This window comes from Leiobunum rupestre, chromosome 11, assembly GCF_980474605.1.
Source record: "Leiobunum rupestre chromosome 11, qqLeiRupe1.1.hap1, whole genome shotgun sequence".
NCBI classification, from domain to species: Eukaryota; Metazoa; Arthropoda; class Arachnida; order Opiliones; family Sclerosomatidae; genus Leiobunum; species Leiobunum rupestre.
This window is the reverse complement of record NC_143394.1, coordinates 23,428,313-23,444,051: the sequence shown is the minus strand read 5'-3', so window position 1 is coordinate 23,444,051 and position 15,739 is coordinate 23,428,313. Positions and strand designations below refer to the sequence as shown.

The following is a 15,739-nucleotide window of genomic DNA, read 5'->3' as shown; positions in this document are numbered from 1 at the left end:
CCACGTAAGCCAACGTGGCTGCCTCGCTCTTACAGTACGCGTCTGATCTGCTAAGACAAAAAGGTCGCGCGAGAGGGCGAAGGGGCCGGTAGTCAGAATTCAGAGCAATTTCGAGGCCCCGCGCCTTCCTATGCCTCGACACTAAAAATAGCCGCGGCGCGCGCGCAAACGCCCAAATACAAACACACCCGAGAGATCAGATCGGGAAAGAGGAACTCTCCGCTGCGACGATGTAAAAATACAAGCGCCCAAAATACGCGAAGGGCAGCACTGCTCACATTCATGACGTTCATCATTAAAAAGGTTATAGCGCTCCAAACTACTACTCGATAAGTTCGCAGATTCTCGCGTCATCAGATTTATTGGTGTACGAAGGGGCTTTAACATTTAGTCTCGATTTTGACGTCGGAAAGCTTTGCGAATCACAAGGCGTAGCGTTTTATAGGGTAATACTACTATCACGTGACGCTACATCAACCATGCCCGAAAATCAGAGCCACGCTCGAAGCTACAAAGATATACTAATCTTTTGCAAATTTTTGCTATTACTATTTTACAGAATTATAAGATTTTTTCCATTGCACTCCACGTGGTCAAGTTGCGATGGGTAGGGGAATAAATTTTAAAAATTTATTAAACTGTACATTAAAATATATCATTTGAAAATGGCCATACGAAACAGAAAGCATCTCTCCGAAATTGAATTGAATCAGCCGTCTGCGACTGATTTTTATTCAAACGTGGTTGAGCCAACTTTTGTGTTATGTAAACCAAATAGGGAATGAATACCACGTTTTATTGAATATCGTTTTTAATATTTTCTAGTTTTGCACAAATGATCATGTAATATGTTAAAACCAACGTTACAAAAAACCAACAACATTTAGGCTAGTGCTTGAGCTAGGAAATCGATAATTACATTAACGTGTCTTAATGCTATAAAATTTGCCTTATTTTAGCTTCCATATTATATTCTTCACTCGATACAATTTTAACTGTTAAATTCTTGTGCTAAACCAAAAAACATGAAATATAAGAACATCCGATAAGTGGCCTAACACTTGCCTAATGAGGTTTTTTGGGTGCATAGTGTGTGTCTTAGGATTTAGTTGAATGTACGATAACGTATCGTATTTGATCTTATCCAAACGACGAAAATGTGTATTATTATATTTAAAAATATATATAAAACTATCAATTTTGTGTAAAACAAATTATTTTAGAGGTGCGCCTATCTACACATAAAGGTTTTATTAACTTTATCTAAAGCGTTTTTCGGAATTACATCAAAACTTACGCAGCAAACCTTAACTATAAAATAAACCTTCTGGATAGATTTAGTGACAAAAACACATAAGCGAATAGTAATCCTCGCTCGCTTCGCTCGTATGGCCAATAAAGAATAATAGTGTTTAGATTATGTCGTATTGATTCGAGTACCGTTTGAAGAGATAAGGTGTAGTCGAAGAGCGAGTTAATAGATGCCATAAACACGCGGCGGGCGTGCTACGCTTCAAAAGATTCAAAGTATATCTTGGGCTGCACCTCTTCTTCCGACACAAAATCGAAGCTGCAAGTATCGTTTAAGAGTTTTGTTTATTTTTCCAAAATACACGTACCAATGTGAAAATAAAGCGATTTTCGGAAAGAAAATAAACGTTTAATATAACCTTATTTTTTCCGTTATATGGAATTTGGTTTCTATGCCGGTGTGCGGATAAAGTCTCATTTTATTAAAATGGTCCTTTAAGAAATAATCACACAGTAAGCATTCTTTTATATAATATCAATTTGGCAAATGTGAGTATCCTGTGATCTTTAAAATGTTTAATTTTTAATTTCTGTAAGCCTATGTTTAATTTAGTAAAAAATAATTTAATTGCTGATGAAATGTATTTTATTATAAATTATGTTAAATCGAGTATTACCTTTTTAGGAATTTGGCGCCATACATAATTTCCTCCCCTAATTTTTCAAACCACGTGTTATAAATAGTGTGAAATACAGTGGTTTTTGAGGAATTATCCCACTAAAAGTACCCCCGCTTTGGCAGTGCTTTAATTTCTCATATCTACTAGACCACCTTTCGTTAATCTAAAACAACGTACCTCATTTTTAAGAAATATTTGAATAAATATCCAAACTATAATGAAAAAATTAATTTATAGCTCGGATATTGTTGTTTATATGTTAATTAAGGGTGCATTTAAACAATAAACACTAAATATGAAACAATAAAGGTTTCAAGTGAGAAAACCTCATCAGGGCGGGCACGCTTGCTCTAATAGAAAAATTGGGTGTTCATACTATCGTTCTAGACTAGTGACATGAGCGAGAAAAGAGAGAAGCTATGCCGCACCCTACCAAACAAGGAGGGTTCTACTCCCTTTAATAATAAAATTTTTCTTTCAATCTGGGCAACTTGTCATTCTTAAAACTGAAATTAATTTTTTTTAATCGAAATAAGTGATGAAACAGAACATCGACTTAGCGTTCCTAATTATAAGAGAATAGGTTATACCAGAAGTGTATTATACCTTACGATAAGGGAATCCAGCTTGGTTATTACTATCTAATTACTTTTAATTGCGGATGTGCATACCACATCAGGGCTCACATTTTACTACGTGTGCTGTAAAATTTTAATAAACTATCTTTAGGTATATTTATTTATAAAAATACCATATTTTCCGATGAAATTTTTTTAGAAAGTAACTATATTCAAGCGCTGCAGATTTTTTCTCCGAAACGTATTTTGAAAAATCCGCGGTACATGTTTCAAGCAATGGGGGATACTTTTCTCGATAAACCGATATAGCATATTTCTGGTTATACTCGCTTATTGGTCATTAAATTTAAGCATCTACCGATTGTATTCCTAAAATAAAAATACACGTTAACGCTATCTCTGTAAAATGTCTCCAAAGATAAAAAAAAAATTATGAAAAAGGTATTGTATTAATGTAAATTAGTAACACCAAAAACCAACGCCGAAACCGTTTTGAAAATATAATAAAAACTTCTATCGGAGCACAGACAATTGTGAGGGGCACAATAGCTTCCCCGGAGATAGCCGTCAATGTGAGAACAAAGAAGGAATAACTGTAGTGTTTATTAAACTGACGAGAAAGTAGATTCTTTTGCACCCTCGGCGCCACTCCGAGATAACAGGCACTCTTTCATAAATATCCGAGCCTACGTCTTTATTAAGACCACCCACTGAAGCGGAAGATTTTACACTTTCACCTCGCAATTACAGACCTCGGTAGAAACTATATACTATTTTGCCGACAGTCACCGTTGTCGTATAATTCCGCCTAAGATTCGCTTTGTTCGTTTTGGAATCAAGCGATGTGTTTCTGTCCTCGTTTGCTTTGGAATTCTTCCCTGGGACAGACTAGGGACTACCTCGACTCCATTTTCCAGTTTTGTTTCGGGAACCACATTATCAGATTATAGAAATAAATTAAGCGCCTAAAACACGTATGGACTTGGTTTTGCGGCTACTACACTTTCCACCCGCAGCTTTTTTTACAAGAGCTTAAAGGGATACAGTATCGTTTGAATTTCAGTAATATTTTTAATGATACCACGACGTCACACCCACGACACTGTCACGCTGATTACATTATCTTAGAGCGAGCTTTTGCCGGTAAAAGTAACGACAATACGCGATTTTTTTTAAAGCGCTTTATTGTAACCACACTGACCATAACCACCCGCATTTTCGGGTCATCGAACTAACGCAAAGCCTTTCAACACCGATTCTGGTCGATACCAACCCAGAAAGACTACAGCCAATTTGCGGCATTATTCGAGCGTTTAGCTACTACAAAAATACGGTAAAATCCATCGCGTATCCGCTTCGCTTCACTCGTGTCCCATTTGACAAAAGGGAAGGCCAAGACCCAACACGTCGTCGAGGACCGGCAGGGAGGGAGACAGTCAGCGTCCAAAACAGCGGCTTTTTATTGTATTTTTACTCCACAAAGGTCCAACTATAGGCCCGGTACGCTTCTCTATCTTTTGGCCCTCCTTAAAGTGGCGAGAATAACTCGGCGACCCGCACCGCTCAAAAGCGAATCTTACTTTTTTCGTGCTGGAATATCTTTTGACAAAAAGCGACGGTACTTCGCGTTTAAGCCTGAAATAAAGTGTTTTGCACTCGGTAAAAGGAGAATCGTTTCGTACTTATGAATGGATATTATACGGCATTAAGGCGTCACGCTATTCACCTTAGCAGTACCGATTAAAAACGCTGGATTGCGCCATCAAAGTGGGAGGAGTTGGAATATTTAAGCGTTGAACCACTCAATTTACTTGAATGGTGCGCGGTGATTTGGGTTACAAATTTTTGCTTTTAATACAGCCTTGAATATTTGATTTTAATGTCGGAGAAATCCGATTTTCGGATTGGTACTCAATTAAAAGTATGCACTTAAGAAAAATAATTATTTTGCCATTTTCCAAATTTTTAGCTTTCTAATTTTACACTTACTACGCTAAACTATTGGTAAAAGAGCATTCGGTGCTACACGTTTTGTCCCTCCATTTGGGTTGCACTATATTTTCATCTAACAAATAATTTTTGCACCATTTTCATTATTAGGAACTAAATCTAAAAATCTTCCTCTTACACGCGCTATGACACGGCAGAAATGTGAAATTGGTTGAAACACCATAAACATGGAAGTTAGTATTCCCTTCAATGGGAATAGAAACACGCTACTATTGGTTTTTAACATAACTAGCGCCAATCACCACTAGCTTCTATTAAACCTTTTGGCAATAATTTGAAATGCGTTATTTCAAAGAAATAAAAGGTACGGCTAGTTGATAAGAGTTCTTGCAAGAAGAAGAGCGAATATATTTTCGTTATCGACCACTTGACGCTTTATCGAAAGATTTGCAGTTTAAAACAACCATAAAAATGGCCGCTACCGTTCAATAACTCCTGTAAATAATGTAACGGTCATATGTGGGAACCGATTGGTAAATACGGCAATAGAAATCCTCTTAAGAGACCACTTTCGGGTCCTGTTCTGAATGAAAGTTTGAGCGAGGTCAGAACGTCCGATCGTCCAACAGGGGAGAGGTGGTCGCGCGCTACCCTATATCCAAATCTTGTATCATCCGCCCGGCAAACACAAAAGGCGCTTAAGGCCATTGTGCCCAAATGCGTCAACGGGATCAATGGGAGCTCGTCCAACACTTTAACCGAAAGTATTATCATTTTCGTAATAAAGCCACGTTCGGTTGCGGGTGGTAGGCTCCAAAAGTTGTTTACGGTTAGTCCTTATATTGCTCCAATTGCAAATAGAAAACGCCATCTTTCGAAGAAAATTTCAGAAACTGTGGCCATCTACTCCGTCAAACGAAAGAACGACATTTTCTTATGGTTTCTAGTTTTGTATACGCGGAGTACCTACGGATTGCGTAACCAAGAGGTTTTTATTCGTTACATATGTACGGTACTGGCTTTCACACTGAAGAGAGTCTCCGTGTAAATAATTCGGTTAAACTAAGTCATAAAATGTCAACTAAACTTATTGATAAAGTTTTATATTAATATAAATTATAAAAATTAGATTAAATTAATAATGCTTCGATAAAAATCAACTCAACTAAGGAATAAAAATTCCACTAAACTATACGTAACAAAATTTCCATAAAAACAAAGTGAAGCAATCCTTCAAACCAAGTGATAGGATTTCGACTAAACTAACTTACTAACATTATATGTGAAAACAGATCGACATTAGCGCTGCCGACACCATCCACAAATTCGTTAACTGTTACTACGGTTAGGTGCGCCTCGCAATGTGAAGTAGCTCTTATGTATGGGCAGACTTGTTAGTCTCGCATCAATCCATGGCGACCTTCCGAATTCAACACCTCGGTATTTCGTTATCAAAATTTCGTAACTTGCCTGTTGTCATTTTAATTTACTTGAAAATTAAACTGCCTTTTGAAATAAATTAATTAATATTTCTGGAGATCGTAGTTTTTAAATTAATTCTACTGGAAGAAGTTAAAAGATAATTTATTAAGCTTTGAAGGCTGATGAACATCGAAGGTTAATATAATACCAAGAAATAATGTGTTTTGGAAATTAATATTAATTGTTAAAATTTAAATCATGAACACGATTTAAATCCAAAATAATTTTTTTTATAATTTTATTATTTTTTAAATTTAATTCCTAAATAAACTAAATTTTATATTTTATTAATTATATTATAGCTTTTATTGGAAATTCCGCGGTTGATATTGACTGCAAACTACGATACTAAAGATAATTATACGTAATTTACCATTAAAATGTAAATTGACGCCGTAGTAGAGTGTGGTCTTGGGTGGGACGACAGAGCCGCTGTCCTTCATTCCCACCTTCAACGGGCAAATTAATTTATTAATTATAAAAATATCTTATATTATTGGAAATCTACAAATATCGGTACATTGTCATATAGACATAATAATCGGGCTTCTTATTTTTTAATTTAGAAAAAACATAAATTTATTTTATTTTAAACAATTTTTATGTTAATTGATTTCATTTTTTTTAAACATCTTAAGCCTTTTTGGAAGATTTATTAATTAATGTAATATTAATGTACACAAAATTAATCTTGGTTAAATTTAATTAGTAATATAGTTTGTTCTGAATTGTTATTGCTACTGAAACATCTATTGTAGTAGAGAGCTGTACGAGCTATACGGAAAAGGTTTTTTAACCATTGGAATACCGGAGGAATGAGCAAGTATCAGATTTATATTTAATTTTCCGATGGGGAAAATGGTCGGGAATGTATTTTACCTCTTGTCACAATACTTTGAATAGAGAATGGGAATTTCGGGAATGAGTGAATATTGATGTAAAATATAATGGGAAAGGTTAGAAAATAAAGATTTAACTGGGGACGGAATGGGAATTAATATTATTTCAACGGTAATGGGCGAGAATCGAAACGTTCCTGATTCAAATATAGTTCACTATTTTATTCATTTTCTTAAATACATGTAAGTATAATAGGACGATATAAATCATATAATATTTTAAATTATCATCCCTAGAGAACAGTGTGTTATTTTTGGTTCCCAGAGTAACATTCTTTCGTCGCTACGGGCCTGTTTAAAGTGGAATCCATAAGCTTGCCTTTTACGTTTCAGGGGGAGAAAGAGCTATTGAACGCCCGCCCTAAAATAGCTTAATTAAGCCGGTTGTATATTGACATTCCGTCTACAAATAATTTGCAATTGTTTATAAAGTTTGCACCACCGGGGAGACAAATTAAAAAGGCACGTTTTAAATCACAACGGCTGCTATTCTTAAGCGTTGCTTCTGGGTATTTCAAGCTTGGAGCGGCAACATTTAATGTAGCCTCATAGCGCGTAGGTAGCCGAGCCGCCGAGTCCGTCATCAGTCACTCCAACTGTTTATCAACTTTAAAATAGTTGCCGCCGCCACCGGTAGAATAATTTCGACGAAAAGCATGACCAACAAGGGGCAACACCGGCAGCGCCACTCGGCGGCGGAGGAAGAACTGTTTAGTTCTCATCATAATGTATTTACTCTCCCTTTCCGTGAAAGGGCTAAAGGCTGCTTTTCCTCCCAAGTCACTCGAAATAAAAAATATTTAAAAAAAATTCCGTTAAATTGACTCGGAATCGTTTGAATTTCGAGAATTAGGCTACGTAATCACTTGACGGAAGTGGTGGAGCTACCCGTCATTCGGCCAGAATTTTTGAAATGATTCTGTGGTCCTTTAACTGACCCAAGATTTAAATATTAACTATACCCCCCCCCCAAAGCGTTACCAATTCTGACTGTCTGGATTTTAATACGCGAGACATTTACGTACCTCCGGGATACTTCAAAATTATGTAAATTTAAATATTCAAATAGACGGTAATTTTTATATACCGTTTTATAAGTATAGTATACGAATAAATTTTATAAGATAGAGAAAGAGGTGAAGTTCAAACTATAAAACCTTTAGGAAGAACGTCTCGATGGTTTTTCTATGTATCTAAATTTCGTTTCTAATGCGAAATTTTAAAAACTCCAATAAGTGTTAAACTTAATTAAATAATTTATCACGTTACGATTTTTCCCTTCTATATAACCATGTCATTGCACACTTTTAATTATCAAATTTTATTTAATTAAATTTTACGTGTAATTATTTAAATTTATAACGAAATTAGAAATTTAAAATTAATATAAAGAAAAAATACTAATGATACATGAAAATAAATAAATTTTTTTCGTAACGATAATTATCGTTTGGTATTGAAATATTGGTTCATTACTATATTTTTTAAATTAGCGCAATTTTATTTGAACATTGTAAGGCGGAGAAATACAGATTATTAAATGAAGTATTCTTCCTCGCCCTACCTACTTCCAAAAAAAAACCACAGTTTCATTTTTTCAATTATCTCGTAAGATATTATACATTATAGAAATCTCAATGTTATTTAGTCAGTGGCTGCAAGACTACACTTAAAGTGATCTAAGCGGGCTGGCTGGTTTGTAGTCTAATTTACCACGATACTGAAGGGGAAGTGAAAATGTCACCGGCGAGCACTTCAATCGCGTTGGAAGACGGAAGTTGTAGAGAACTTGTGCGATTTGATTTTATCAGGGAAAAAGAACCTTTAATTTTCAAGCGTGAGGTAGATTGGGAGCAACGCTAAAAAACGTCTCAAATAGAAATAAATGCATTGTGGATAAAACTATCTTAAAGTTTTCATCGCCTCATTTAGTTTCATTTTAGACCACAAATCCAAATAACTGTTTCACTTTGTTCGTACAAATCATGTGTATCTGTTTATAGTAGCTATTGGCATTTGGTAGAAGAGGGCTGATCGCCTACTGAAATTTGAGCAGGATGACTCTTGAAGTCTTTCTGAAGCAGAATCTCTGCCTGCACCCCCACTCCCCCCCTACCGTCAAAATCTCGGTCAGCCGTCGTGGTTTGAAACGTCAGCGATTAATAATCGATATATATATCGATTATTAATTTTAAAGAGTTCCTCGGTAGCTGCAACGGCAACCTACAAAACCAGGACTATAAGAAATTAAGCACGTACAATGAAATCATAGACGATGCCCCATTTTGGGTACTTTTAGGGTGAAGTTTATTTGAAATGCTCTTAATCAGTTCCTTGCCTGACGAGTAATGAAATCATTCGTTTTGCGAAAGCCTTCTGTATCTCCGGGCCCTAAAATACAATTCGTATTTATTAATATATCAAGAAACGGAGAGTGACCGAGAAAGGACGCGAATACAGGATGGTGACGTCATTCCGACAATATGCGTATTTATCAATTAATTACGTAACATTTTAGCAGTGATATGAGAATATCGTTGATCTTGTTGTTTACGTAATTAAAAAATCATGAAATTAATTGATTGGACCAGTTTATTAATTGATGGGACCAGTTTATTAATTGATGGGACCATTTTTTTAATTGATGGGACCAGTTTATTACTTGATGAGACCGGTTTATTAATTGGTTGACCAGTTAATGTTTGAAAAACTTAGGGTCACTTCCTTGGAAAGAGTTTATTAATTTGAATTTTACTAAGCAATAATATTTTTATTTCTGAACCTCAATGGCGTATAGGCTCTGTGCGAAAAAAAGAAACGAAATAGGGTAAGAATTTGTTAGAGGACTCTGATAATTTTATTTTATCATTAATAATTTTCGTAATTTGCATATCAGTTTTCGTATCAGCTTCACAAATAAGTATGACAGCTGCTGTCTAGCACAAAGTTCTGACAAATAGGCATTTACTTAATTAAGCTAATACGATATAGCACTTAGATACAATCCAAAGTAGTTTAAACGATCACCACCACGCGGAGCTATTTCAATACTTTTGACGTCATTGTGACGAATAACGTATCGGAAATACTCGTGGCGATTAGGTTACTTATGATACCACTTCATAACATTAAAGTCAAAAATTTGATGAAATCACAAAAGCCTTGGCAATAGGAAATTTTTTTTCAAAAATTGTTTAAACCTACAAAAAACATGATATTTTGATTGGTTAAAATAGTATTTTTTGCATAATTTTGTAATAATATCACGAGGTTAAATATTTTCAAATCACCAACGAGGAAACTTTTGGTGTTTTTTATAAAGCGCTAATATCGTAATTTTACGTCAACTCATAAGACATTAAAAGGATCAACAGGTATTTTCTAGAATGTTGGGAAATGCATTTTTTAAATGTAGGTAAGTATAATTTGTAAAATATATCGAGTTTTTAAAAGCAATAATTTTGTTTCAATAGTTTATAATTTTAAGATTCGAAAAATATAAGACCGTAACTTATTGGTATCGTTTTAAAAACACCCTGTATACGTTTCTTTAAATATAAATAAGAGGTACTGGTACTTCAGAGTTGTCATTTTAGATAGCTTATAAAAAAAGGTGATCTTTTTTCCCTCGGCGGGCTGTCGTGATAGCGCGTATAATCCTGGTATCTCAATTTGGCTTTTTAAAATAACCGCCCCTAATAGCTGGAGGGTATACGTTAACGTACTCACCACAACCTTTGCAGGTGGCCTTCCTGACTGCTCGACTAGATGGGGATGACGCGGGTTCGGGCGCAGCGATTGCCACCAACGAAGTCCGCCCGTCCTGCCAAATATCAGAGTCCGAGAAAAAAGAAGCGCTAGCCGCTTTCGCGTAGACCAAATACCGCTCGTTTTTGCTTAGTTCGCGCACATTGAACACGCACAAGTTTGCCGCGTTACTATTATCACCGACAAAGGCGGAGTTCTCCAAGTTGGCCGCGTTATTATTCTGGCCAGCGAGTTTCCTTTTGCCCGGCCTCGCATTCGTCAACGGCGTCGATTCGAGTCCGTCCGGCAGCGCGCTCGCGTTCGCGAACACGACGAGGACTTTATCCTTGCGCCTAGCGCGCTGAGTCGGTAACCCGTCCGATTTGAACATCTTTTGAATCTGAAACAGGGCGGAAACGCGTCCCGGACGCGAACTTTTAACACTCTCCAACTTTCCCAAAATAACGATCGGCGAGAGTATGGCTTTGGAAGCGGGGTCTAAATCCGAGTTCGAAATACATTGTCGACTATTCCTAGGCTGGCAATGGGACATAGCGACTAAACAGGAGGCGGCGAAAAGTAGCCCGATCATACGCGAACTCGGGCCCGAAATTAGGCTCCTCATATCCGCAACAGCGTTGCAGCCGCCGCGGGATTTCCGGCCCCAAAAGCCGGTAAATATTTACCAATAAATGCTTTCTGTAAACGCGTGACTTCCTTCTCGACGAGTGGTGTCACCGATGCTGGCGCGGAGACGCGACGTTGCGGCGGCGGGAAGCGGCCATACGGATGAGGCGTCCGTCGTTCCCGAGACTCAGACATGCTTTGAGCGATGATCTTCGCGGCGTGTTTGTGGGGAAGCCCTTTGCATAGTGTACTAATCTCGCTCGCCAAACTACCGGCCGAACGTATTCCGGCGGGCCGATCTCGACGTCATGCGCCGGCGCTCGCTTTCCAACTCAGTCCGCGCACCCTCGCCGACTAAAAACTCTCCCCTCTTCTTCTTCCCGACACTCGATTCTCAACAGCTACATTTTCTTCTGGAACTCCCTGTCGAGATTCCTCTCTCTCTCTCTCTCTCTCTCTCTCTCTCTCTCTCTCTCTCTCTCTCTCTCTCTCTCTCTCTCTCTCTCTCTCTCTCTCTCTCTCTCTCTCTCTCTCTCTCTCTCTCTCTCTCTCTTCTCCCTGTCTCTCTCTCCCTCTCTGGTATTGTCAAAAACCAGAGATGAGAGAAACTTCGAAACGGGAGATCAATCGGAGGGGACAGCCCACAGCTCCGAAGAGAAGCCACTCGCAGAGAGAGGGAAAGAGAACGCCGAAAGGTCCTACACTAAGAAGCCTACACTTATAACTAGCGATTGTGCCGATTGTCCAAAAATGCTACGATACCCCTAGCCCGTAAGCGTGTCTCTCTTTTAACTGTATTTTCTTCGTATATACATATGGAAGCTAACAAAGACGAAATAAACTGTTTTTTTTTTCCCAGAAAATGTATTTCATTCTTGATCTATACACTTTTTCCATTTTTGGAATCGTTTCTATAGCTTCTAACGCATTATTAGTTAACAATCGGTTTTCCAAAATAATTTGATTTATAAAAAATGTCTATTAATTAATTTCAGAATGCTAAATTTTCAGTAATAAAGGAATTCCTTAAAATACCCGTTTCTTCTAATTTCAAATTTCGTGCCCGAACGGGACAAAACCGTATCTTTTATTATCGCTCCCTAACGTCATTTTAAGGGACTAATAAAAAAGAGATATTGGTGAATCATCCCCAGTAGGCAAAACTAGTTGGCACGACGTTTGTATTAGACAGGGACGCACGTGACTTTATATTCTATATAAGTCAGCTAATTCACATTTTGAACTGAAGAAAACATTCTGGTACTTGTGTATACCCTTTCACGAGTCTTCTGATATTTCGGTGTTCATATTATTTTCATTTAATCCTTTGAGCAATCCTTTGTGATATTTTCCAAAGAAATGTATTTATTTACAATACACGTTCAATCCATAAATATGTTCAAATCCTAAATAATTAGTTCATTATTAGTTGATTACTGTAACTAATTGATTTATAATTATTTCAGTCTTTTTACCACGATTTACTCTCAGGTTTACTGCATTATGGTCTTTCCGTCTAATCCTTAATGGGAGTACACACTTCCATGTTTCTGCCACCAGGTTTTACAAAAGCTAGAGGTTGTTGGCTCTAGTTACGTTAAAAAGAGGTCATACTCCCTTCAAATCGGCTAATTTGAAAGTCAGCGACCGAGTGAATACCCCAGATTTGCGAGTGAGCTTTAGGTGTGTGGTGTGGTACCACTGCATTTTATATTCATAACTTAAAGCTGATAAATACTGTTAATAATCTAGAAGACTCAATTAGAATTTAATAATTATAAAATGTCATGCGAAGTCTGATTCTCAAAAATGGAAATCTTAATGCGTTAGTCGGTGTACCAGTCCGTAGCTTTGACTATATTAAAGTGATTATGTAATCGATTACAGATTTAACACTACCAAAGGCTGTACTCGTTGTAGTCGGTGTATATAATTTAAGAAAGTGGTTTGCTCCTTGGAATTAGTACAACTGTAAGATTGGTACCAGTTGATATACCTCTAATATCCCGTAAATTATAAATATGAAATATAAAATTATAGATATAAAATATGAGGTTTTTTGGTTGAGACATTTTATACTTTAGATGGTCAGAAAAATATGGGGTATTTAATATATAACATTGGTTATATCGTTAAAAATGCAAGTGTTACGTTATAATTTTTTCAAAGAGAACGGTAAGCCCCATCTAAAAATACTGCTATTACAATTCAAAAGGGCTTAGTAAGTGAACGCTTAAGGACGTTGTTAAAAAGGCTAGTCTGTACCGTAACTACTCTTAATTTTTACACCCCCGTTGGTCCTGAGCCCTGCACAACCCTACCTGTTGTAGCTACATAATTACGGCACTCTGGCCAAGTTCACTTCAAGTTGATCCCCCAATATCGAAAAATACATACATCTTTTTCCTCTCCTTCGTTACCCCCATTGATAATGATGGTCACGTCGTAATTCAAACTTCGCGGTTCTCAAGGGTATTGCGCTTGACATTGAAACTGCTGACATATCTGACCGAGGCTACAACACCGGATTTAGTTAGACTTTTTCTGAGTAAGAGGGATAAAACTTAGGCATTGAAAGAAAACTAACATTTCTCTGTGGCATATACATCTCAACTAGTATTAGTCAAAGTGCGTAGCACTAACACAAATAAATTTAAATGCCTATACTGTGATAAAAATTTTAGAATTTATTTGATAATTTCCAGCACTTCAAATGACTTTGGGTCATTCTCATCTGGATGTAGTTGGAGCGTTATTGTTTGGTGCCTATGGTCGATAACAAACTGTGCAATATGGATTTTATTTAATTTGTTTCCCTATTTTTAAGGATGACTATGTTTAGATAATACGCAGTCATCATGGTTAAATTTACCCCCGTACAGGAGAGGGGTAGGGAAGAGAAACGTTATCTTCAATGGAGTCGTTCGACGTCAGCTTTAGTTAACCAATACTGTTAGAGAATGAAGGTGATTGGGAGCCGCGCTTACAATCGCCTTAACAATGGCATTCTCCCTAAGAAGAAATAAATACATTATTGAATTAACATACCACTATAATATTGCTAAGTTATACTAATTAATAGCAAGGTTTTTTTTTAATTTAATCCTGCAATGGACGCAACATTCGGTACGTACTAACTAATAATGTGGCATATGGTGAAGGTCTTTAAAACTGTTAACTGCAACTGCATCGAGCAGTGTTTCGAAAAATGTGATAAATAAAACCGCAAGTTGCGTTAAGAAATAGTTAAACTTTATTCGAAAAATTAAATCCGGAGGTTGTTTCGCCATAGAAAAACCAAAACACAGATTTGAGACCCTACCCCCATGGACTAATTAATTAATTAGTCCATGCCCCCCCCCCCATTAGGGGCTCCGTGGATTTTTTTTCAGATACAAAAGGGTTCCGCCATTCAAAAAATTTGGGAACCACTGGCATAGAGAATGGATTGAAGTTCATCCAATATTTCAACCGTTTTTGACCACTGTTTGGCGCCACTGTACAGGGTAATTTGAAAAATTGAAGGGGTCCTCCACAAAGATTGCTTGGTAGGTTATATTCCCTTAATATCAGATGAATCTAACTTGGGTTTTGAGAAAACACTATTAATATTGCTCTGACAATTATGAATAAATGAAATGAAATAAAAAATTTCCAGTGAGCCAGTGAAATTAATTTTCAGAAAGTAAAGGAGTTATTTAAAAGGATTTCTTCGGAGGTGTTACGGTAACCAAACTAAAAATGAAACTTGATAACAACTTTTCATTCGGAATTTTAAATATGGCGCGTGAGAAACATACGTCATGGAAAATGGGACAACAAAAATTACCAAATGGAATGAAGGTAATACAAAAACGAAATATATTCAAATACATAATAGTTACAAAACAATTACAACATTAATTAAACCCGAATAAGTTACTTGCGAACAGCCTTTATCTAAATTTAAATACCAATTTATTTCTAATAAACATATCTTCAAAGAATTCTTTCTTATATCAATATATTAAAATTATACAAAATATTATCGCATATATAAGTAAACGAGTGTTTATTTCTATAAATAATCCTAATGTATACAGTTGCTTAACCGTAATTTCTAGTGCTACAGTACGAGTTGTTGGTTAAATGCGATGTCGTCATTGTGGGCGTTATGGGGTTTAAAGTTCGAGTTGCGAATAATAAGACGTACGCTCAAAGAAATAATATCGTAAGTCAAATTTAAGTCTCCGTGAGATATAATCTTATTATTGTCAGGCATATTGCGGTATTAAAGGGACATAGAATCGTTAACATTTCTTACGAAATAGAGCTGGTCCTTTTATATAACAAATCATATGTGTACTATTTGAAATATATGACAAACTCCCTTTTCCGTCTACTCTGAAAACGAACAACATATAAAAGAAATCATTTTAAAAGAGCTAGCCCAGAATGCGGGCCTAAAACTCTGAAGCGCCTTTTAGTACACATGCTCATAGGGCCCAAATAACACGCCCTAAATATTATGACATACTTACCAGTA

General features: G+C 36.5%; 1 protein-coding gene across 2 annotated transcripts in view; it reads right to left on the bottom strand.

Annotated features, from left to right (window-relative positions):
* The window catches only part of LOC149922011 (uncharacterized), an 87,331-nt gene extending 75,776 nt beyond the window's left edge, over positions 1-11,555 (bottom strand). For both annotated transcript variants that reach the window (XM_090163827.1, XM_090163828.1), the window contains exon 1: positions 10,570-11,555. In XM_090163827.1, coding sequence (XP_090019953.1) covers positions 10,570-11,212 — 643 coding nt within the window. In that variant the 5' untranslated portion in view covers positions 11,213-11,555. The remainder of the gene's footprint in view (positions 1-10,569) is intronic.
* Between the last annotated feature and the right edge of the window lie 4,184 nt (positions 11,556-15,739).